Genomic DNA, 24,278 nt, shown 5'->3' with positions numbered 1-24,278 from the left:
ACCAAGACAACTGTATCTTGCCTACAGTCAAGCATGGTGGTGGTAGCATCATGGTCTTGGGCTGCATGAGTGTTGCCGGCACTGGGGAGCTGCGGTTCATTGAGGGAAACATGAATTCCAACATGTACTGTGACATTCTGAAACAGAGCATGATCCCCTCCCTTCGAAAACTGGGCCTCATGGCAGTTTTCCAACAGGATAACGACCCCAAACACAACCTCCAAGATGACAACTGCCTTGCTGAGGAAGCTGAAGGTAAAGGTGATGGACTAAACCCAATTGAGCACCTGTGGCGCATCCTCAAGTGGAAGGTGGAGGAGTTCAAGGTGTCTAACATCCACCAGCTCCGTGATGTCATCATGGAGGAGTGGAAGAGGATTCCAGTAGCAACCTGTGCAGCTCTGGTGAATTCCATGCCCAGGAGGGTTAAGGCAGTGCTGGATAATAATGGTGGTCACACAAAATATTGACACTTTGGGCACAATTTGGACATGTTCACTGTGGGGTGTACTCACTTATGTTGCAGCCATTTAGACATTAATGGCTGTGTGTTGAGTTATTTTCAGAAGACAGTAAATCTACACTGCTATACAAGTTGTACACTGACTACTCTAAGTTATATCCAAGTTTTATTTCTATAGTGTTGTCCCATGAAAAGATATAATAAAATATTTGCAGAGATGTGAGGGGTGTACTCACTTTTGTGATACACTGTAATTATTTCATACTGACCTGCAGGGAGATCCTGCGCGATTTTGTGCATGGTGGCCGCAGCCAGTTCGGGGTTCTGAATACAGAGGGCGTGTCTGAACATGTTCTGGATGACGCCGCTGGTCTCTCTGACGGGGCCGTGAGCCTGCGAGCGCTTGGTCTGGTCCAGCAGTAGGGGCATCAGCTTGTTCTTGAACACGTGGTTGACCGTCAGGACGTACAGCTTGTCCAGGCTGACCTGAGAGAGAGAGAGAGAGAGAGAGAGAGAGAGAGAGAAAGAGAGAGAGCATTTTGACCAGTATAATAAAGATGTTGGATAACTTTGTTTCCCCTGATATGCCAATCGACAAAGGGGGGCAATTACTTTTCCCCCCAGCTGTGTGATTTTGGATGAGCTGTGTTACCTTCATGAGCTTGGATATGAGCAGCAGGGTGGGTAAGGTCTCCTCGTTTAGCTCAGGAGCTGCAAACGCACACAGAACGCAAGAAACACGTTAATAAAAACAAAGAAACCCAGGTTCGAGTGGCTTGTCGCCAGACCAAAGGCAAATCCTACTGCTCAGTCAAGGCTATAAAGCAAGAGGGGGAGGAATACTAGGAGTAAAGAGTGTTCCTCCGCTCAGATTTAGGCTCCATGCCTCTTGCTACATGAACCGAGGGTTTGAATCCCCTCTCCCATCACGTATACTCACAGATGATCTTCCAGAAGTACAGGTTGGTCTGGAGGAGCAGGTGAAACGGTAAACGGGTCTCGGCGAGAGGCGTGGACTCCAGAGCGTTCTCCAGGAGGTACGTGTTCTCCAGGTCGGTGGGCGGAGAGACGCGCTTGTGAGACTTCAGGTGCTGCAGCAAGCCCAACATCTGTACAGAAGGACAAAACATCCACAGTCATGTCAGTAACAGGTGAATTCCAGCCTGTTTTAAATGCTTATACACTATTAGGCCAAAAGTATATGGACACCTGAGCATGAGCTTGTTGGACAACCCTCTGCCTGAGGGAAGGATTGCAAGAGTTTGTGCCTATTTAGGCAAGAGAGAATCGTTCCAATTCATCCCAAAGATGTCCAATTGTGTTGAAGTCATGGTTCTTTATGGACGTCACAGATGGCACAATCATATTGGAACAGACCTTCACTAAACCATTGCAAATGTTCTACTTTAAACACAGCAAGCAACTTAATGATTACAAAGGGTGTCCACATACTTTTGACCACTGTTACCTGTTAAAATTGGCTTTAATTTTGGGTTTTGTGCTTTTTTGAATCTTACCTGACTGAGGGGTAAAACCGTGGTGCTCTCATCGGCCGTCTGAATGGTTCTCAGGACCCTCTCGATGCGCGCGTAGTTGTACGGGTTCAGCTGCAGGAATAACAGGCGAACACAACCACACACACACACACACACACACACACACACACAAAATCCGACCACTTTATCATGCATAATAAAAAGATGACGCTGATTATTTGTTGGCCGTCTTTGCAGGACTTGCAGTCGATTTCTTCCTCTCTATTTAAAGCTTTCGACTGTCCCAACTGTTTCGGTAACTAAACGTTTCCCAGTAAAACGAAACAGAAGCATGACAGACCTTGGTGAGCGTCATGTGTAGACTGATGACCAGGTCTCTGGTGGAGCTCAGCCGAGGGACGATCCGCAGGGCCCGTTCCAATAAGGCCTCGTGTCCTAGCTCTGCGTCCTTGTCGCCTTGGGCCAGTCCCGAATCGCCGGCTCCTACTTCACAGTGCTTTCTGTCGTCGCCCTTGTCCCGCAGCAGCAGGGTGGTGATGTAGAGGCTCACGGCCGAGTCGCTGTCCAGTCCGTACGTGCTGCGAAATATCAATCCGTTAATGTTGGCGATTCGATCTTTAATTCTACCGTCCAGGAACGTTATGTAGGACTCACTCGCAGTACTGCTGTAGGATCTCGGCGTTGACGTTCCTGTTCTTCACCAGCACAGGAATCAGACTCCTCTTGGTCTCCGAACACTGTCTAAATACTGACTGAATGGAAACCTGGTGGGAGAAATAAAGAAAGATAAGTAAATAGAAAAAAGCGGCCACTTTTTATCGGACGCGATATGAAAAGAACCAGAATTAGCACTAACCCCGAATTTCCCCAGCCTGATCCCCCACGCCGCGTCCGTGATGACCGACAAGAACTTCCTCCTCTCTTGATCGTCGCGATACAAGGAGCAGAAATGAGCACCGACCATGGCGACGGCCTGAGGAGGAGAGAAAAAGGGGTGGGTTTAAAAATAATGCACACTAGTCTAATACGTAAAGTGATCAGAGTCAAATCCTGACGTGCCACCGGCCTAGACGGGCGCTCTACAGATGTGACAGGCAGGTGATGCAGAGGAGAGGTCATACCGTCTGGTCGCATGTTGTGCAACCCCATTAAACACTGTTGGGCTGAACTGGAATGCCTACTGTGAGCCATGCGTTCGGTCCGAGAGTTTAAAGGTGGCTGCGTGTCAGATCGCACACTGGTGTATCAAATACCGGGTCGAATTTGTGGTATAGTTGCACAATACGGAGCACACAGGAGGCGGTCCATCTCTCAAACGTACGCTCAGGCTCGATTGATTGAACACCTCCGCCAGCTCAAAAGCACCGATTCCACTACGGTGAAGGTTTCTCACCATGATCTTATCGTAGTTCTGCCAGGCGTTGGTTATGATTTTCCACAGAATGTCCAGCACGTCGGATTTGCCCAGAATGGTGCAGAGGCCGATCGCCAAATCACAGTCCACCACCTTCCAGTTCAGAACCTAAAAGAAAACAGGTGATATTCTCAGATTATTGTACAGTATTACACACGACATATCCAAAAGTACGCGGACACCCCAATAACTATCGAGTCCTGCTGGTTCAGCCACACCCATTGCTTACAGTGGAATAAAATCAATAAAAAATATGTAAAATAGCAAACTCCAACGAGCTTGGTGTGATGGATCTGCAGCTGCCCTGACCTCACTCAACACCTGAACAGAAATACCCCAGTGCTGAGACTCTGAACTCCCCGGCTCGAATCTCGGCTCTGCTTCCAGTCAGCTGGGCGCCATCTAGCAGGCACAATTGACAAGTCAAGTCTGCTGGGTGGGAAAAAAACCGAACTAATAAAGTTGGTGGGGTCTTCGAACCCTGGAAAAAGAAGGGGTTGAGAAGACGAGAAGACTAGGTGAATATACCCTCATCGAGCAGCGGAAGACTAATTGGCTACGCTAAAATCGGGAGAAACAGAGAGAAAATGCATAAATAAATAAGAAGGTAACCATGGCTGCTTAGAGGGGCTGGAATTCAAACCCACAACCTTCCGACTGATAGCTCAGAATCCTCAATACTAAGCTACAACTGCCCTCAATCCCACAAAATTCCAACCCCCTTATTTACACGCACGATTTTGGAATGGGATGTCAAACAAGCTCCACATATCATCTAAAATCAAACGCATTAGAGCGTAAACTGTTGTTTTGATGGTCAGTGGCATCAAGCATCCTCACCTTATGCAACAGGGAGACCACCACCAAGTTAGTGGAGGAGAGCGCCGTCTTCTCTATGGCATCAAGAGTCTGCTTGTCTCGAACTAATCGACTGTTCGAATGGATCTAAATGTAATAAATGCACAAAGATGATCAGTAGCACCTAATAAAGTGTCATAGAACACCAGACATGCAGCGTTCTTCTGGCTCTCCAGACTCACCTTGATGCTCAAGCTGATGTCCATGTTGTTGGAGACGAAGTGCTGCAGGATGCTGCCGTACGACTCCTGTAGAAGTCTGAAGGCCAGCTCCAGCTGACTGCACTCCTGCAGGCTCTGCAGCATGGTCGCCATGGGGCCCAGCAGCGGCCGCACGAAGTCTGTGTCTAGAGAAACGCAACGGGAAATAACCCCCCCCGCACCCACCCAGATAATTAGTGATGGATGGTACACACGGGATATGACCAAAAGCACGTGGACACATGGGTATTACTATTAACAGGGCAGCTTTAACTAGCAGCCTAGTGGTTAAGGTACGAGACTGTTGGGGTCCTAACGAGCCCTCAATTGCTCAGACTGTATAGACCGAATACACAGTTTTGGATAAAGGCGCCTGCTAAAATGAGAGAATGTAAATGAAACAGATCCCAAAGTGTTTGAAGTCTGTCTGTGGGAATTTGTGCCCATTTGTGCCCAATCTAATGAGAATCTGTGAGGTCAGGCACAACAGATATTCCAGTTCGTCCTCAGTGCCTCATGCATCTCAAGATATATATACACTGGGTGTGGCTAACACATCCAAATTCAACAGTCGGAAGAGGTGTCCACATACTTTTGACTATACTCGAGTGTTTCTGATTAATCGTACCTTCCTGTAGAGCGCAATATGACAAGCACGAGCAGCCCAGAGGATAAAATGTTGAACCTAGAGGGTAAAAAAAGGGGTTTATTGAACCTTATAGGTTTATAGTGGTGGAGGAATACAGGGACGTAGCGTGTTCCTCCGTACGTATCTCATAAACATACCTGAGAGCGGAAGCAGGCTGGTGGTGATCTTATACTGCACCGGAAGAACCGAGACGGGGTCGAGCACGATTCCATCCTCGGTAAACACGTCCTGCAGACTGGTCTCGGTATAGGAGTCTTCCTCAGCGCTCAGTACGGTGTCCTGTACGTACATACAATCAAACCTAAGACTTCACACAGAAACCCTGAACACAAGCGTGTAGCGTGCAGGAAGCGTACCTTCACCACAAAGCCGTAGTCGTCGATCTGACACTGGCGGTACACGTCCGCGGCACCTCTGGTGCTCTTACAGAGCTCCACACAGTCCAGCAACAGATCTAAAGAACGACAGACGTGATCAGCGTCATAGATCCTGGCAAACAAAGTCATCCAACATACGTACATCCCACCCCCGGTATTGCTCAATCAACAGTTCACTAAGTTTAATGGGTAACGCCATTTCAGCTTACTGAACACAGACAGCCTGAAGTTTCTACGGGAACACTATAGCTGCGTCCGGAATCGCGTACTTCCACACTCGATAGCACGCGAAACGAGTACGCGAGAGCGGTTAGTATGTCCGAATACACAGTACACACAAAGAGGTACGCGAGGAGTTCCCGGATGACCTACTTATTGGGCAGCCATGTTCGAGTACGCAAACGATGCACGCTTGTGGTCCGCTAATGTATCCCATAATGCAACTGGAGCTGCGTAGGCGTTCGAAGCGGAATAAGAAACGAGAACGACGGCGGAAAACGGAGAGTCCTCTGTTCACAAGGGTAAGCGAGATAAATAAAATACACATTTTAAAGACGATAAATATCCAACATTTTGGCGAGTGGGGTTTGTAAGGAGTCGGTAACTATGGTGATATTACGTCATCACTTGACGTTGGTAAGATGGCGGACGTACAGTAGTACGTAGCGGTGTTGTGTGCATACTGCACACTTCTGTACTGAAAGTATGTACTTCTTCACCGGCCGAGTAGTGCATACTTCCTCCAGTCTAGTAGGTACTCTGTAAGTACGCGATTCCGGACGCAGCTTATGACGCAGAAAAGCTGAGGGATAAAAAGTTGGCATAAAAAAGTATGTGGACGTCAGACCATGAGTTGGTCGGACATCTATTTCAATTCCATCAACATTAATATTGAATTGCGCCCCACTCCTGTGCAAAAAGCCTGTTTGTGGGAACTTGTGCCCATTCCGTAAATGCATTTGTCTGTGCCACACATGCTGACCGAGAATATTACCGTACATTTATTTTCACCGGACAGCAGGTTCATAGTGAAAAGCCCAAATGTCCGTGTACCCAGCAACACAGACAGTAGCTGTCTACCGATTACGCCTGAATAGAGTCTGCAAGGTTGTGGCAGTGCCAAGACTCGAACCCGGGTCCATCACGGATAATAAGAGTGGTGCTGGAACCTGCGTGGCAGATGGTGATGGCCTGACAGGCCAGTTTGTGGATGAGCGCTGGGAGGTTGACCCGTTCGGGCAGGACCATGGGGACGTTGTCTTCCAACATCTGGCAGAGACGCTGAGCCGTGCTGAAGAGAACCCGGCCTGTGCTCGAGTTCGGGTGATGCTCGTAGAGCTCGCTGAGGGGGGGGAAAAAGCAAACAAACAAGAGGAAGTACGGTTAATTATCTCATACATGATTAAACATCTGGAGAACCATGATAGAGACGAAGGTGGGCGGGAACAAAACTTAATTAGGGCGGGGCTACATTTAGTCTGAAAGCAGGGCTCAAGTTAGGCAGGCTGTGTCTCAAATCTCAACAAAGTAGTAAATATTTTGAATTCCGCCGTGGATTGAAGTCCCCTGACGTCCCCAGATGTTCAGCCTCGCTACTTAAACACGAGCTCTAGCATCCGTCCCGCTCACCTGAGGACCTTAAGAGCTTTCTCCACGTTCCCGGCCTCCAGAGCTCGATCCGCCAGGTCCGCCCACAGCTCCTGCTCGGTCCTCTCCAGGTGCCGGGCCAGCCGGTGCAGGCCGGCCTGGGTGGACAGGGTCTTGGTCTTGCCGTCAGGATCGTTAGCCACCGCCGCCTTGGCGTTCGGGTCCGGCTCTTTGCCGCTAGCCTTGTCCGGGTGCCTCTTCTTGGAGTGGCGCCAGGCCCGGGTGTTCTCGTACGCCGTGATGAGCTGCTGGTTGAACTGGCGCCGCACCGCCGGGTCGTCGTACGCCTCCGGGGTCAGGAAGATGTCGAAGTCCTCCTGCAGGGGACGAGCAAGTAAATCGATTGTTCAGGCTGTGTGGAATTCGATTTCCCAACAGAGCGGAGACAGACCTGACTGAGACGGAGTCGACTGATAGTGGAACTCGTACCACGGGGTGGGGGAGCCCCCCCTCTTTTTACAAGATACGAGTGTGTTAAATGTGTGTGTAGGTCACACCTTTTTTGAATGATTACAACTCATACTTTCATTAAAAACACACACACACACACACACAGATCTGCAGGGAATCCAGAAGCTGCTGGAACAATGGTGACTCTGTTCATGGTCATGGGTCCCTATACGTCCACTAGAGGCATATAGACACTAAAACACCTTACCATAACAGCAGCTAGGAGAAAGTGACATCGCATTAAACAATAGTGACCTATTTGTGGCTATTAATACATTTAAAATGGATTATAACTGACTCTCACGTTCATAACAACACAAGATGCAATGTTTTAGAATACACCTAGACTTGCCCTCAATCCACTGTGATATCAAAATACCTGTAAGTGAGCGATGGCCGTGAACATCTTCAGGTTGTTCTCGCAGTGCATTCTCTTCAAAGCGTCCTCTGAAATATCGAATAATAAAATATTATGATATATTATAAAATCAAGCCCTCAATAGTGCTTAACCTGATGAATACAACGTCAGCGTTCTGTGATGCACCTTTCTGGATGCTCTGCAGGTACTTCAGGGCCTCAACCATCATCTGGGCGACCTGCATCTGTAGGTTCTTTAGCTGTGGAACAAGACAGGCTGTTAGTAAAATTATTACTTTTTTGGATTTCACCCATTTTTTGTCCCAATTAAATCATCCCCAATTCCCGATTTTGAATCCTCTGCTGCATGCACAAGTCTAGTCTTAGGGCTAGTGAGATCTACAACTGGGTTCTTCAGTAAACTGATGCGTTCTTTTTTTCTTAGTACTTTTTTTAAAATGCATTTTTATGCTTTTTCTCCAAATTTAGCCGAACGTGGGGACCCCAATGTTGTATTCGCCCTCAGACATGTGCCCAGTCCACCAATCCCTCTAATTCTCCCATATCTGTACGCTCCTCCACTTTCTGTACAGGCACCCTGGGCAAACCAAGGCCCAGCTCCACCCCTTAGTCTGATCTTTCCCACCCAGCAGACTGGAGGCCGATTTGATCTGATGCAGGCATGAGCCAGTTAGCCAATTGTGCCTACTAGAGGGTTCCACCTGTTCTAGGGTGCTCAGTTCTTTATGAGACTGTGTGGCTTCACTAAGGGTTAAAGTTTTTCTTTCATTTGGGATAATGGCTCTCACTGTGGTTCCCTGGAGTCCTAAAAGCAAGCATCTCTTCTGGAACTTTTCATGGCTGCGTACTTAAAAACTTGGTCTTTGGTGTTTGCTGGGGTGCTTTTGCATTATATTAATTGATCCCCAAACAAAAATTAAGGGCCTGGACGTCTATTGGTGAGATCAGAAATAGATAACGCAGACCCGACGCCTCCAGCTGTTCGGACGGGTAACTGGAGGAGCCTCAAAACAGTCCGAAGTATCAAAACAGACACACAAACCTCAGGCAGATGCTCCTTGTTTTGCAGCTGAAGCCTGGCCCAGCCGATCAGTCGCTCGATCACAAGCTCCGCCTCCGCATGCGGCAGCTTCTTCAGCTGAGTGATGCATCTCTCCCTCTGTCGAGGAATAAAACACGGGAAACTAAATGAACACATTCTATAACCATTTCAGCGACACAAAACACAAACCGAGTGTGCGGATTGACCCACCTCCTTCTTTTCCAGCAGCTGAATGCAGTAGGCGTAGTGGATTTCAGACGAGTGGAGCTTATAAGCTTCAGCGAGCTTAAGGGAATCATCGAGGGAGGTGGCCAGGTCCTGTTTTAGGATGTGCCGCACCAGCATCTGCTCCGACGCACACAAACACACTGTTAGCATCAAACATGTTTGATGGGAATACATCATTTATTACATGGACACACCTATTAGGTCTTTTACCATCTACCGTACATAACATTGTGAAAAGATTAATGGTTTTATAAACCTAAGAGGTGATACGCTAAACTAAGCCGAACAAAGATACACTATGTGGTAAGAAAACACACCCACCATGGTCTCTCTGGAGTTTGAGAGCGTTAGGTTGCGAATTCCGTAGCATCGCAGAAGTTTCTTCATCTCCATTAAACGATAGCTCTCTTTTAAGAGCTCCTGTCTGGAATGGGGGAGGAAAACAGTGCAATCGTGAGCTCACACCCACTGCTAACAGCTGTACAAAAACTATGCTGTTTTTAATTGTCAAAAAATAGGCACAAAAGACGTGTGTGTGTGTGTGTGTGTGTACATTTACTTATTCACAAGGGTGATATGGGTGTTGAATAGAATTAAACTGATGCTACTTTGTATACCACAATTTGATTTGAATAAATGTAAGATGTTCCATACTTGGGGTGCTCCTTCTCCAGATGCTTCTGAACGAGCTTCTCTATGGTCTCGTTCCAGGGAACCACAGCCTTGTACATGATCTCCAGCACGGCATCCATCACCAGCTAACAGATAAAGAATCGCAGCATAAGAAATAAATTACATTACAAAAACAGTTGGGACATTTGATGGCTGCAATAGGTTTCAAAAAAGTTGGGCCAGGGGAAAACATTGGCCCTGGTAGGCAGCTCACTAGGTTTTCGAACAGACCTGAGAACTTACGTTAGTGTCGGTCATGCAGTTGAGCACAGCCACGGCTTTGGCTTCCCATTCTGTAAATAAGGAAGTGATCTGAGAGCTGCAGCAATCCAGCAAATCCTGAAATAAATTAAAAGTTAAGAAAGCCCTCGTATCAGATAACACAACAAATCAGACCAGAAGAAGGTTGGAGAAATGAAGAGAACAAAATGACCTTAATGTAGTCCAGCAGGATGTGCTCGAGGTCCAGTCTGTGCTCCAGGGCGTAGGGTCTCACACTGCTCTCGATCACACTGGCGATCAGTTCTGGTGCGAGGACCTTGTCCAGCATCAGAAAGGCCATGCTGCGGGTACTGCCCTACAACAACATAAAATCATTTCTATATAGGTTAAAAATGACCAAATAGGGCTACTGTATAGCATCAGTGTTAGACACGACCAAATAGGGCTACTGTATAGCATTCATTGTTAGACACGACCAAATAGGGCTACTGTATAGCATCAAGGTTAGACACGACCAAATAGGGCTACTGTATAGCATCAAGGTTAGATAGGACCAAATAGGGCTACTGTATAGCATCAGGGTTAGACACGACCAAATAGGGCTACTGTATAGCATCAGGGTTAGACATGACCAAATAGGGCTACTGTATAGCATCAGGGTTAGACACGACCAAATAGGGCTACTGTATAGCATCAGGGTTAGACATGACCAAATAGGGCTACTGTATAGCATCAGGGTTAGACATGACCAAATAGGGCTACTGTATAGCATCAGGGTTAGACACGACCAAATAGGGCTACTGTATAGCATCAAGGTTAGATAGGACCAAATAGGGCTACTGTATAGCATCAAGGTTAGATAGGACCAAATAGGGCTACTGTATAGCATCAGGGTTAGACACGACCAAATAGGGCTACTGTATAGCATCAGGGTTAGACACGACCAAATAGGGCTACTGTATAGCATCAGGGTTAGACATGACCAAATAGGGCTACTGTATAGCATCAGGGTTAGACACGACCAAATAGGGCTACTGTATAGCATCAGGGTTAGACATGACCAAATAGGGCTACTGTATAGCATCAGGGTTAGACATGACCAAATAGGGCTACTGTATAGCATCAGGGTTAGACACGACCAAATAGGGCTACTGTATAGCATCAAGGTTAGATAGGACCAAATAGGGCTACTGTATAGCATCAGGGTTAGACATGACCAAATAGGGCTACTGTATAGCATCAGGGTTAGACACGACCAAATAGGGCTACTGTATAGCATCAGGGTTAGACACGACCAAATAGGGCTACTGTATAGCATCAGGGTTAGACATGACCAAATAGGGCTTCTGTATAGCATCAAGGTTAGACACGACCAAATAGGGCTACTGTATAGCATCATGGTTAGATAGGACCAAATAGGGCTACTGTATAGCATCAAGGTTAGACACGACCAAATAGGGCTACTGTATAGCATCAGGGTTAGACATGACCAAATAGGGCTACTGTATAGCATCATGGTTAGATAGGACCAAATAGGGCTACTGTATAGCATCAAGGTTAGACACGACCAAATAGGGCTACTGTATAGCATCAAGGTTAGACACGACCAAATAGGGCTACTGTATAGCATCAAGGTTAGATAGGACCAAATAGGGCTACTGTATAGCATCAAGGTTAGACACGACCAAATAGGGCTACTGTATAGCATCAGGGTTAGACATGACCAAATAGGGCTACTGTATAGCATCATGGTTAGATAGGACCAAATAGGGCTACTGTATAGCATCAAGGTTAGACACGACCAAATAGGGCTACTGTATAGCATCAAGGTTAGACACGACCAAATAGGGCTACTGTATAGCATCAAGGTTAGACACGACCAAATAGGGCTACTGTATAGCATCAAGGTTAGATAGGACCAAATAGGGCTACTGTATAGCATCAAGGTTAGACACGACCAAATAGGGCTACTGTATAGCATCAAGGTTAGACACGACCAAATAGGGCTACTGTATAGCATCAAGGTTAGATAGGACCAAATAGGGCTTCTGTATAGCATCAAGGTTAGACATGACCAAATAGGGCTACTGTATAGCATCAAGGTTAGACATGACCAAATAGGGCTACTGTATAGCATGATGGTTAGATAGGACCAAATATGGCTACTGTATAGCATCAAGGTTAGACATGACCAAATAGGGCTACTGTATAGCATGATGGTTAGATAGGACCAAATAGGGCTACTGTATAGCATCAGGGTTAGACATGACCAAATAGGGCTACTGTATAGCATCAGGGTTAGACATGACCAAATAGGGCTACTGTATAGCATCAAGGTTAGATAGGACCAAATAGGGCTACTGTATAGCATCAAGGTTAGAAATAACTCAGTGAAGCTGTGCACATACCATTTCGAAGTCCGACAGCGAGAGGCGGCAGTTGTATTTGGCGTAGAGGTCGCAGAGCTGTCGTAAATTCGTCACCAGTGATTTAAGGTGCTCCACTTCCTCCGCGTTACAGTCCTCCACCTACAAAAGGCACGTTCACATAGATAGCTACCGTTATAAAGTAAACAACCTCGGTTAGTCACTTGGTAGCAGATCCAGTGTCTCGAACATTACCAGATTGGTGGACATCCAGAAGGACGGCAGGCCGAGCTCAGCGAGCAGGAGTCCGTTCTGAGGCCAGCCGCTCTGAAAGAAGAGAAACGGCACGTCAGGTCGACGTTCAGCGCCGAAAGCTGAAGCGTAACATCGGGGAATCGAGACGTTTTCTACCTTTTCTGTCAACTCCAGATCTCTGGCGCGCTGCTCCAACCATCTGGCCAAAATCCTCTGTTAGAACACAAGACACGTGGTCTTACTGCGCTGCTAAATACGTATAAATAAACGCATAACACGATGGCTGATCATCCCACCTGTCCTTTCGGCAGCACTCTCCACATGAAGGGCACCACCACGCCCTTTAACCAGGTACTGAGCTCCTGAGACGGGGTGTCTGATGGGACGGAGTTTAACAGAGCGTGCAGGGATTTCTCTGTGAACTCCGTGGCAAACTCGGCCTGAAAGATGAAAAAGAGAGAAGCCATGATCATGTGACCACACGAACCACACACATTCTAACCCGTTAAAGTTATTCTAAGGCACCATGGGCTTGTTCATGCATTAATATAATGCATTAACATTTGCAGTATTTATCCAAGGCGACTTAGAAATGATGGGGCCTGGTTCTGGTCTGGTATGTTACCCACTGACCTACCACAATGTTAATGTTAATGTTGAAGCAGTCGATTACCCTAGCGTACCACTAGGCTGTGTCTGTGGGAGGGACAGATGGATGGGTATGCAGCAACGAGCTGTGGAAGAATACTTCAGTCTAGCGTGTTCCTCCAACCGTGTTATGGCCGTGTGTGTCTCTATATAGCAGGTAAAATAAAGAGCCCGATAGGCTCACAAGTCACAGGGGTGCTAAATTAATGGCAGAGGGGCATTAAGCTTTCCCAGAAAGAATGAAGGGGCTTCATATCAGTGGCATGGAGCTCCTGTAGAGGTGTCCAGCTATGTTTGGTCTACAGCGCACAGTAAAACTGTGTGCGGATCTGACTCGCCTCGTGTCGTAGCCACAGGTACTGCGCCCTGTTGAGGTTTCCCTCCCTCAGAAGGGTGAGGACTTTGTTCGGGTAATCCCCGCAGTTCAGGAACTCGATCCAGGACACGCCGCTGAACACAACACAAGAGAAATGATTAACGAGACGACTGTAAGGCAATTCATAACGAGAGGTTCATGTTTACATCAATTACGGCAAGATACCCATGGTCAGTGGGACGGGTGTTCAGAATGCGATATCTGAAAAGCTCACGGACGCATGTCCACATACTTTTGGCCATGCGGTGTATTTAAATCATCAAGTTAAAAGCATTTGTTGTCTTTTTTTATGATTCTATGCCTGTATAAATAGGGTTTGTTTGCCTGCACTCATTCAAGTGCACATGGAACAGTGGGCTCTCCTTCCCAAGCTGGCAAGAAAACCCAAGCTAATTTACCTAGATTCTCAAATGGTCATCCAAGAACCACCAAAAGCAACCGCTGTAACGTAGATATCATTGTCCACAGTCGAGCAAGCTTCACCCGCCACAGGTTGTCCGATGCGGCCGCTTAAGCAAAAGCCCAAGGTGATATAAAGCTTGCTTGACTGCAAACACCAGCTTGAAATCTGCCCATGAATACATTTCCGACCCTTGGCATGTTACTCCCTGCTTGCGAATCGCGGATGACCGGTGTAGCGTACCTGAAGTTGTCCGAGCCGTAGAGGCTGCAGAAGGTGGCGAGTCTGGCCAGAGCCGACTGGATCTGGGAGGACGGGAAGCGGCCGGCCGCGTAGTTCAGCATCTCCTCGGCCGTACCGAGCGTGGGCCAGAAGGCGTTGAGGCAGTACTGCACCACGTACTGCTCGTCCTGGTAGACGAGAAAAGCCCAAGTGCGTCATTCCACGTTTAAAATTCTTTCAAATAAATGAACACATTAACTAATAATAACAATGATGAATAAATATAATAGTTTTTGAACTAATTTAGGTGATAAAACAGCTGGATTTGGGCGGTTTATCCCACCCTTTATGGCAGATCACCTCTAACGAATTCAGACAGGAACGTAAGAGTCTGAGAACTTAGCAATCTCTCCATGTAGACACACTTTACACTCTCCCGAAAACAAGGCATGTCTAAATTCTTAGATGCCTTAAAACGCTGCCTAGTAAAGTACCATAAATTTCACCGATATTTTGACCGAATAAGCAGTTTAGAGAAGTCACGGTGTTGTTTTGGCTGTATGCTTCGGGTCATTGTTGTGTTTATAGATGATGTGCTGACCCAGTTTGTGTTTGTGTGCGCAAATACAAGAACATCCTTGTATTCAGGTGCATTCTTTCATTCATCGATACTGCTAAAAAACTCATAGCATGATGCTACCACCACCACGTTTCACAGCAATAACGATATCAGCCAGGTGCGTCTTTTCCATCAGACCAAAGTAATTTCCCCTCATTTTAAAGTTCATGAGCCGTCATATGCCTCTTGAATAAACTGCTTAACTATTTACGTAGGTCGAACGGATGGAAGAAAGAGTCAGGTTCTCACCACGATCTTCATCAGGTTCGTTTTGGCCTCCTCGACAAGCTCAGCACCGTGTTCATGAAGCGACACCGACGCCAGCTTCTCCAGCACAAAGTCCAGCTTCACCTTGTACACCAGCTACGAGGAAAGAAAGTCACGTGACGTAAACAGAAATCAAGAATGACCATGTGAACGCAGCCTGAAGGCGAGTTAGTTACCTCAACATCAAGCTCGAAGGCTATGGCGAACTTTTCGGCTTCTTCAAACTTGTGTTTATAGAGAAGCCGGTTCAACCTGTGGAGTCGAAAATAGACTTTTAAACAGAGTTCTTTCCCAAATAAGTGACTTAGAAACATCGATGTGTGTAAATAATCAAAAGAGCAGAAATAACATGTACATTCCATCATATAATCACACCTGTTCTCGGGCAGAGCCTCCGTGAAGCATCTCAGGACCAAACCCAACGTCGAACCCTCAGCATTGCTTGATAGATTCAAGAAAAAAGGGTTTGTGTTATATACATTTTTTCAGTCTTATATTATTGAGGAATTTGAAGATTATTTCTGTATTATCTAACAGCGCTGAGACTTTTTACTGTACGTATAACTCTGCATTACAGGTGTAATAACCAGTAATAAGACCGTCAATCAACAGAACTGACCAGATAAGGACTGAGTGTGAAAACGTCGTTCAACTCACCTCTCCGAACGATCCGAAACGGCCTCCAGCAAATAGACGACGTCCTAGTTTTAACCAAACACAAAGAAAAATAAACGTCCAAAGACACACCAGCACAGAAAAAATCCAAATCTGTGGCCACACTGTCTAATTTTATACAGGGGTACATTTTTTATTAGATCAAATCACTTGGTCCAACACCAGTGGTCCAACACCAGTGGGCTGAGACTTCATATTAACGCCTACGAATCTGGAATGGTCATGACCAGGTGTCCACGTACTTTTGGCCAAATGTTGCATCCAAAGCAAACGCACAAAACAAGATAAGTTTTTTAAATACTGACCATACTGGTGGTTTTCTGTACCAGCGTCGACACGGCCGAGACCTCGAGCGAGTACAGGACGTCCATCGCCGGAAGAGACTGAACCAAGAGCTTCCTGGCATGAGGCTGCGCCCGGACAAAACAACAAGGACAGGAAATGTAGAAAATAAATGGTACCTATACAGACAGTTCGGCTGTTCACAAGTACAGATTCAGAAAGTATTCGGACGCCTTTGCTCAGACAAGGAGCTGTTGGCTGCTTCTGATATGGGCCGGAAATTTGGCTCTCAAGTCACAAGCACAAGCGACAGAGGTGCTGATGATCTCTAGAGGACTTGCAAACGTGTTGCATGGTGGGAAATACAAAAAAAAGCCAACCAACAACAAAAAATAGCTACCCAGGGTAGTTCTGGGTGCAAAGGTCTAGATCTCCATGACCTTAGTTATTAAACAGCACACACCTTGTTCTCAACGGTGGTCAACGTCATGATCTTGATGCTCGTTCCCTCTTGCCTGGACAAAAAAATGAAAAACTTACACATTATACAATCCACAAAAAGCTGGTTTCATAATATATCCGCACCGGCCACTTTATTAGGTACACCTACGTATGTTGCCATTAAGAGCTACAGCTTTCAACAATGCATCTTTGCTCTGTAATCTGGTCCCACTGTGGTTTACAAGCTGGCGTTCGCATCCAAGTTTATTTAATTATTATTATTTTTCTTTGCGACCCATTATTTTTGGCTAAGGGTCGCGACCCAGGGTTTGGAAAACCCCGTTCTAGACCAGCACGGAGGAAAAATGGCATTTTGTATCAGAATCTGAAGCCATTTAGTGTGACGGAGCGACGGAGGAAATCGAACGGGGGGGGGGGGGGGGGGGGCAAACATTTTTTCTTACGTCCCGATGGAGGTCGAATCTCCTTCTGTGATGAGGAGGAAGTCGAGGATGAAGAGATCAGGCCAGCAGCACAGCATGACGAGCGATCGCATCTCCAACAAACTCAGCACGCCCTGAAAAGCGGGACAGAAAGTTTCTATCAGATGATCGAATTCAACCACGGCGACGTGTCGCAAACCAGACGATTCTGTGCTAGGAATTGTGGGTAATCCCACAGCAGTGTGTCATTACTGTATGTCAGATTAGATCCGCATTCCAAAATCTAGTGGAATTGTGATACACACACACACACACACAAAAAGAACAAACCGGTGGGTTCTAGTCTCACCTCCTCATCCAGCACGTACATCAAATTATCCACCACCTGAATCCTTCTCACACCTGCACCAAAAACAGGAGGAAAAAAAACACAATTTAACACCTCGACTTAGAAGTCAGGCGTATTTAATACAGACATGTGAAAAAGTATTCACCCCCCAGCTCACCCCCATGTTTAGTTAGACATTAAAACATGAGAAAACAAATCACAGTTGGGCTCAAGTCACGACTAGGCTGCTCCAAAAAGCCGATCACAGCCAATCGTGTCTTTCTGTGGGCAACCGACCGGCCGATAGCACCACCTGGGATTCAAACCCCAGATCCAAGAAACCGTGGACAAGCTACCACCAAACCGCCTTCTTGGTAATAATGCAGTCACGAAAGCGCGATCTGCTTATATTGGTTCGTTCGTGCCTACATGGATCAGTAGTTTTGTGCCTCTGGGGAAATTTTGGTAGGTCGGCTCTTTCCTCACCGTTCCAAGTTTTCTCGGCTCTCGCTTGAGTTCGGTGAAGTCCCAGAGGCTTTAAAGAATCGTTTTGATCATGACACAGTAATCTGTACAGCTGTAGGAGTCTATAAAGCTCGAAGCTTTACCTGGCATTAGAGTCGAGTCCAGAACGTTGCCGAGCGAGAGTGACCTCTGGTCGTGCTCCATGCACCAGTGAGAAATGATGTTCTCCCCATCAGCCTGACAAAAGTGCAGTAAAAAGGAAACATGATTTCTGCCAGTGAATTCATACAGTAAATGTAAAGTATTCACACTCCCGGACTATTTACACACTTTATCGTGTGGTGGACTCATTTTCACCCACAATGACAACGTAAAAACATTTCATTTCAATATTTTACTAGTGCTTTATCATGGTCAGAGTTGCGGTGGGTCCAGTTTCCATATACGGACATAAGAAAGAACCCAGTGGTCATTCTAAATGCATGCAACGGTTCTGCTCTTAACAAGACAATGAACCGGCGCATACAGCCAAAACAACACTCGAGTGGCTTCGGAGTGACCAAGCCATTTTCAATTCCAGACTAAAAACCTATTAAACATCTGCGGAGACGCCTGATGACGGCAGTTTACAGGCAATCGACACCCAATCTGATGCAGCCTGAGAGGATCCTCCACGTGAAATGGAATAAACCGCTTAAATCCAAGTGTGTAAAGCTGATATAGATGGTTCCAAGAATTCTAGCAGCTGTAAAGAAGCTTCTACAAAGTACTGAACACTTATGTGAATGATAGATCTTGATTTTTAACATTTTTGAACAGATTTCCAGCAAGAGGGTTTGAATACTTTCTGAATCAAAAGTATTTGTCTCTTAACAGTAGAGTTATCACGGAAAGTCCCACACTTAATCAGTTGGTAGTTTATTAAGCCAAATCAAGTTAAAAACAGGAATCATTTTACCCCGATCATGAGGTGGAGTTCATCGCCGAAGAAAGCCAGCGCTGCTGAGCTACAGCCGTCTTTGCTGATCTCCTTAGTGGAGCAGAAGTCCATGTGTATCTGTGCTTGGATCTGAAAGAAAAGTTTAATACAACTTAAACCCTTGCGGCAAGCCATCGGCCGCCTGATTGGACGCTTTAAAGACAGTCGGCTTTCGGACTGGGAGCTATCGAGACTCCTACTGTGTGGTGGAGGAAGACACATGCCGCAGCGTGTTCATATTTTTCTCTGCGACCCATTTGTTCCGGCTAGTGACCCACCTAAGGGGTCGCAACCCAGAGTTTGAAAGGCATAAATTGGAGCTTGATAGTGCAATGCAGGGGGGTTTGGGTTAAAGAACTAGGCACGCATATATGAATATAGAATTCCATTTGTAACAGAATTACAGACAATGTCGGGGTCACCCACCTCATTAAGGGTAGTTAGGTCCATGCTTTCGATTGCTTTTCAGACAAAAAGAAAAGAGAGAAAGCAATTAAAGGTCAACTCGTGACTGATGGTCATTTCCTTATTATCATTATTTGTTTAATTAAGCTTGAGGAGCTTCTGGACGTCTATCAAACCTTTCTGCGACTTCTCCAGCGCCAGATTGGATATATGCAAGAACCCATCACGGACGATGACAAAGAGATGGAATAATCCTGCCGATCAGAACATATTCAAGTTAGTTTAGGTCAACTGGATGATGATAAACAAGAAGCCATATGTAAGTGGACACCTGAGCTTTCCATTACAAACCCAATGGGCATTAATATGGACTTGACCACCACTGACTTTCCCATTTAGTCTAAAAAGGTCAGGAGGTCAGGGTGCTGTTTACACAGTGATCCATAGCATGACCGTGTCCCGGTTTACTAAGTCGGGTCCAGAAAATGATGGTTTGACCAGTTATTTGTGTGCGTGTGTGTCAGTTGTATTGCTCGTTTAACTGAATGAGCACGAATTCCCCACAGGCACAGTCCAAAATCTTTGGAGGCTGTTATAGCCACAAGGGCACACACACACACACACCCTATATTAACAGTACTGTATATTACAGACGATTTCAGGATGGGTCGGGATGTCCAACAAGCACATGCTCAGGAGTCCACATACGTCACCCCACAATATGCTCTGCATTCCAGGAGTACCTGGACGTCTCGGTGCTTCGTGTAGGATGAGGCACTTGTAGGTCGCTTCGTGGCCGTTCGAATGGTGTTGCTGCAAGTCCTGATGGGAAAAACACAAATCAAAGCCTTAAAGTAAAAGTCTACGCTGCTTTAACGCGTATATAAGTGTAACTACATCTCCCATAATGCATGTTTTTTGACCCACGTAATGACTGCATCCCGAATCCCACAACTAGACAGCAGTGATTCTACTGTACATCAGCGTGCCGGCCAGGAAACAAACGGCCTTTGAGGACAACCATGATGCTGATGTGGCCCTGATGTGGGTCACTCACTTTGCTCAGGATGGTCTTCTTCAGCGGCACGAAGATAATGTGAAGACTTCCGTTCCTCTCGCCCACAAACAAAAACTGTCCGCGAGGGCAGACGCTCACAGCATCCACTACGCTATCTGTAAACAACACACACGGTCAGCAACATGCATTGATGACAAAACCCCGATTCCAAACGTATTCTGAATAAGAAACAGGTCCGGACTGCAGGCAGGCCAGTCCAGCACCTGTACTCTCTCGTTACTTGATGTCGTCTTGTTCTTTGCCTTTGAAAAATGAACTAATCAGAGCACAATACACATTTACATTTTGCGTCAATCCTTCCCAAATGAGTTAAGAGGCCTTCCCCAAACTGTTGCAATAAGGTGTGAAGCATTTATCTTGTATTATCTTGTATTACTGGCGCCGCCATGCCCACCCCCTAATCCCCGAACCGCTTGGCCGAGAGTTAGAATTTCCAGGCAGGCTGCAGGAGCGACTCACCGAAATAGAGGTGAAGCAGGACGGTCTGGTGACCGGAGTCGAAGAGGACCACGGTGGTATCGGCCACGACGATGCAGCAGCTCGGACTGTTCCACGCGTAGAGCCGGGATTTCGAGGGCACCTGAATGAACGAGACGAAAGATCTGAACGGCACAGGGCACATGGGTGGCGCAGTCAAGCAGGCAGAACCTGAGGATGGCTGGCTGTGCCTGAGGAAGGGCGGTCAAATGGGGTTCATTGATGGGGTACGTGCGGAGTTCATAGCGTGACCCTCCTTACACGGTTCATGCATGTCCAAGGACTTTCATGTTATATAAGTGACGCACTATATCCTTTATTTCTTAAGCAACAACTGCCACAGGGGATACAATCACTGACTGTAATTACTGCTCATCTGTTGCTTTGTACACTTTGGCACACACCTCATTTAACAGTCGAAAGGGACGTCTAAAGCATCTGCACTGACAATAACATGGTAATGACATGGCTGTGCAGCAGGTGCAGCAGTGTTGTTGGGAATTTAAACACATCAGTATCAATGCTGGGAGGAGAATAGTACACCAACAGACTTCAGATGTTTTTGGACTCGCAATCAGCGTTCTAATTCATCCAACCCCAAGGTGATCGATCAAACAATGTCATAACAGACCTCAACTCGAAGCGTCCACATACTTTTGACTCCGTGTGCACGCTGTGTTAAGTGCATTTGGCTTAACATTTGACTGGTTTCTTTACCTTCTCTGATGAGGAGATCTTGACCAGTGTGTCCACCTGATACAGGGCGCTCCCCTGATCGGACTCACTGCACAGCCGCACCGTGTTTGTATCCTCATTGATCAACAGATCCACGTTGTTCCACATTGTAGAGACAGGAGGAGATGTACAGGACTCTCGGTTTATTATTATGCAGAGATAAACCGCGGTGTATCGGACCGCTCCGCGAGCCGCTCTGTGCTCTAACGGATTCCGCGCGAGCGCCGCTAACCAGCTAAGCTAACTGTCACATCTGATAGAGTTCAGTCAAGTTTAAAAAAGACCGCGCGATGTTTTAATATTAACCATAAACACCGAGGGAATAAAGCGGTACAATTACAAACACTCTCTTAAACACTAAAACATTGTTACTTTAATGTATTTTAATATGCGCTGTAAATACAAACTCGGTGACATTTTAACTCTCCCCGCTCGGTCTATAAGAATCTCGCATTTGGCGCCGTGTACACGTAGTTCCGGTGTCACGAGAAAAAGTGACGCCGCCCAGTTTGACAGCGTCAGATTATTTCATAACACCGGGAATCCACCCAGCTAACAGAACGTTCCCCAAACGTTCCATTTTGGTTGTGGGAACGTTGCATTGGAATATTCCCTCAAAGTTATTTTGTCCAGTTTTCTTGATGCTCTCAGAACGTTTTTTTTCTAAAGTTATGAAAACGTTCATAGAGGGTAAAAGTGTCAGTATAAGAGTTGTAGTATAAGCTATTGAAGTTATTAATATGCTGAATACTTTAAATGCTATTGAAGTTATAAATAAAAATCTGTTTTTATTATGTAATAAAGGGTAAAAGTGTCAGTATAAGAGTTGTAGTATGTAATGTGGGCTACACTTGATAAAATATAACTTGTTTTGAAGCAATTTGATAAATATTTTTAAAGCTATTGAAGTTAATAATCTGCTGAATACTTTAAATGCTATTGAAGTTATGAATAAAAATCAGTTTTTTATTATGTAATAAAGGGTAAAAGTGTCAGTATAAGAGTTGTAGTGTGTAATGTGGGTTACACTTGATAAAATATAACTTGTTTTGAAGCAATTTGATAAATATTTTAAAAGCTATTGAAGTTAATAATCTGCTGAATACTTTAAATGCTATTGAAGTTATGAATAAAAATCAGTTTTTTATTATGTAATAAAGGGTAAAAGTGTCAGTATAAGAGTTGTAGTATGTAATGTGGGTTACACTTGATAAAATATAACTTGTTTTGAAGCAATTTGATAAATATTTTAAAAGCTATTGAAGTTAATAATCTGCTGAATACTTTAAATGCTATTGAAGTTATGAATAAAAATCAGTTTTTTATTATGTAATAAAGGGTAAAAGTGTCAGTATAAGAGTTGTAGTGTGTAATGTGGGTTACACTTGATAAAATATAACTTGTTTTGAAGCAATTTGATAAATATTTTAAAAGCTATTGAAGTTAATAATCTGCTGAATACTTTAAATGCTATTGAAGTTATGAATAAAAATCAGTTTTTTATTATGTAATAAAGGGTAAAAGTGTCAGTATAAGAGTTGTAGTATGTAATGTGGGTTACACTTGATAAAATATAACTTGTTTTGAAGCAATTTGATAAATATTTTAAAAGCTATTGAAGTTAATAATCTGCTGAATACTTTAAATGCTATTGAAGTTATGAATAAAAATCAGTTTTTTATTATGTAATAAAGGGTAAAAGTGTCAGTATAAGAGTTGTAGTGTGTAATGTGGGTTACACTTGATAAAATATAACTTGTTTTGAAGCAATTTGATAAATATTTTAAAAGCTATTGAAGTTAATAATCTGCTGAATACTTTAAATGCTATTGAAGTTATGAATAAAAATCAGTTTTTTATTATGTAATAAAGGGTAAAAGTGTCAGTATAAGAGTTGTAGTATGTAATGTGGGTTACACTTGATAAAATATAACTTGTTTTGAAGCAATTTGATAAATATTTTAAAAGCTATTGAAGTTAATAATCTGCTGAATACTTTAAATGCTATTGAAGTTATGAATAAAAATCAGTTTTTTATTATGTAATAAAGGGTAAAAGTGTCAGTATAAGAGTTGTAGTATGTAATGTGGGTTACACTTGATAAAATATAACTTGTTTTGAAGCAATTTGATAAATATTTTAAAAGCTATTGAAGTTAATAATCTGCTGAATACTTTAAATGCTATTGAAGTTATGAATAAAAATCAGTTTTTTATTATGTAATAAAGGGTAAAAGTGTCAGTATAAGAGTTGTAGTATGTAATGTGGGTTACACTTGATAAAATATAACTTGTTTTGAAGCAATTTGATAAATATTTTAAAAGCTATTGAAGTTAATAATCTGCTGAATACTTTAAATGCTATTGAAGTTATGAATAAAAATCAGTTTTTTATTATGTAATAAAGGGTAAAAGTGTCAGTATAAGAGTTGTAGTATGTAATGTGGGTTACACTTGATAAAATATAACTTGTTTTGAAGCAATTTGATAAATATTTTAAAAGCTATTGAAGTTAATAATCTGCTGAATACTTTAAATGCTATTGAAGTTATGAATAAAAATCAGTTTTTTATTATGTAATAAAGGGTAAAAGTGTCAGTATAAGAGTTGTAGTATGTAATGTGGGTTACACTTGATAAAATATAACTTGTTTTGGAGCAATTTGATGAATATTTTAAAAGCTATTGAAGTTATTAATATGCTGAATACTTTAAATGCTAT

At 44.6% G+C, this 24,278-nt stretch overlaps 1 protein-coding gene across 1 annotated transcript in view; it reads right to left on the bottom strand.

The window, feature by feature from the left end:
* kntc1 (kinetochore associated 1) overlaps nt 1-21,818 on the bottom strand; it is a 30,777-nt gene extending 8,959 nt beyond the window's left edge. Inside the window, exons 1-45 of the mRNA XM_063017809.1 lie at nt 21,541-21,818; nt 20,806-20,926; nt 20,326-20,441; nt 20,012-20,090; nt 19,445-19,522; nt 19,290-19,324; nt 18,843-18,953; nt 18,028-18,121; nt 17,441-17,493; nt 17,113-17,225; nt 16,671-16,722; nt 16,231-16,335; nt 15,908-15,951; nt 15,626-15,691; nt 15,427-15,502; nt 15,233-15,346; nt 14,386-14,552; nt 13,705-13,816; nt 13,015-13,158; nt 12,875-12,931; nt 12,719-12,790; nt 12,506-12,625; nt 10,309-10,452; nt 10,119-10,214; nt 9,858-9,961; nt 9,525-9,627; nt 9,186-9,320; nt 8,976-9,092; nt 8,100-8,172; nt 7,934-8,001; nt 7,087-7,421; nt 6,627-6,799; nt 5,437-5,534; nt 5,218-5,359; nt 5,060-5,116; nt 4,414-4,577; nt 4,214-4,318; nt 3,353-3,481; nt 2,816-2,932; nt 2,614-2,723; nt 2,300-2,537; nt 1,981-2,070; nt 1,404-1,572; nt 1,116-1,174; nt 733-949 (exon numbers count right to left, since the gene is read on the bottom strand). Of these exons, the coding sequence (XP_062873879.1) occupies nt 733-949; nt 1,116-1,174; nt 1,404-1,572; nt 1,981-2,070; nt 2,300-2,537; nt 2,614-2,723; nt 2,816-2,932; nt 3,353-3,481; nt 4,214-4,318; nt 4,414-4,577; nt 5,060-5,116; nt 5,218-5,359; nt 5,437-5,534; nt 6,627-6,799; nt 7,087-7,421; nt 7,934-8,001; nt 8,100-8,172; nt 8,976-9,092; nt 9,186-9,320; nt 9,525-9,627; nt 9,858-9,961; nt 10,119-10,214; nt 10,309-10,452; nt 12,506-12,625; nt 12,719-12,790; nt 12,875-12,931; nt 13,015-13,158; nt 13,705-13,816; nt 14,386-14,552; nt 15,233-15,346; nt 15,427-15,502; nt 15,626-15,691; nt 15,908-15,951; nt 16,231-16,335; nt 16,671-16,722; nt 17,113-17,225; nt 17,441-17,493; nt 18,028-18,121; nt 18,843-18,953; nt 19,290-19,324; nt 19,445-19,522; nt 20,012-20,090; nt 20,326-20,441; nt 20,806-20,926; nt 21,541-21,666 (5,098 nt within the window). The 5' untranslated portion in view covers nt 21,667-21,818. The remainder of the gene's footprint in view (nt 1-732; nt 950-1,115; nt 1,175-1,403; nt 1,573-1,980; nt 2,071-2,299; nt 2,538-2,613; nt 2,724-2,815; nt 2,933-3,352; nt 3,482-4,213; nt 4,319-4,413; nt 4,578-5,059; nt 5,117-5,217; nt 5,360-5,436; nt 5,535-6,626; nt 6,800-7,086; nt 7,422-7,933; nt 8,002-8,099; nt 8,173-8,975; nt 9,093-9,185; nt 9,321-9,524; nt 9,628-9,857; nt 9,962-10,118; nt 10,215-10,308; nt 10,453-12,505; nt 12,626-12,718; nt 12,791-12,874; nt 12,932-13,014; nt 13,159-13,704; nt 13,817-14,385; nt 14,553-15,232; nt 15,347-15,426; nt 15,503-15,625; nt 15,692-15,907; nt 15,952-16,230; nt 16,336-16,670; nt 16,723-17,112; nt 17,226-17,440; nt 17,494-18,027; nt 18,122-18,842; nt 18,954-19,289; nt 19,325-19,444; nt 19,523-20,011; nt 20,091-20,325; nt 20,442-20,805; nt 20,927-21,540) is intronic.
* Between the last annotated feature and the right edge of the window lie 2,460 nt (nt 21,819-24,278).

This window comes from Trichomycterus rosablanca, chromosome 21, assembly GCF_030014385.1.
Source record: "Trichomycterus rosablanca isolate fTriRos1 chromosome 21, fTriRos1.hap1, whole genome shotgun sequence".
Taxonomy (NCBI): domain Eukaryota; kingdom Metazoa; phylum Chordata; class Actinopteri; order Siluriformes; family Trichomycteridae; genus Trichomycterus; species Trichomycterus rosablanca.
This window is presented reverse-complemented; position numbering and strand designations above follow the sequence as displayed.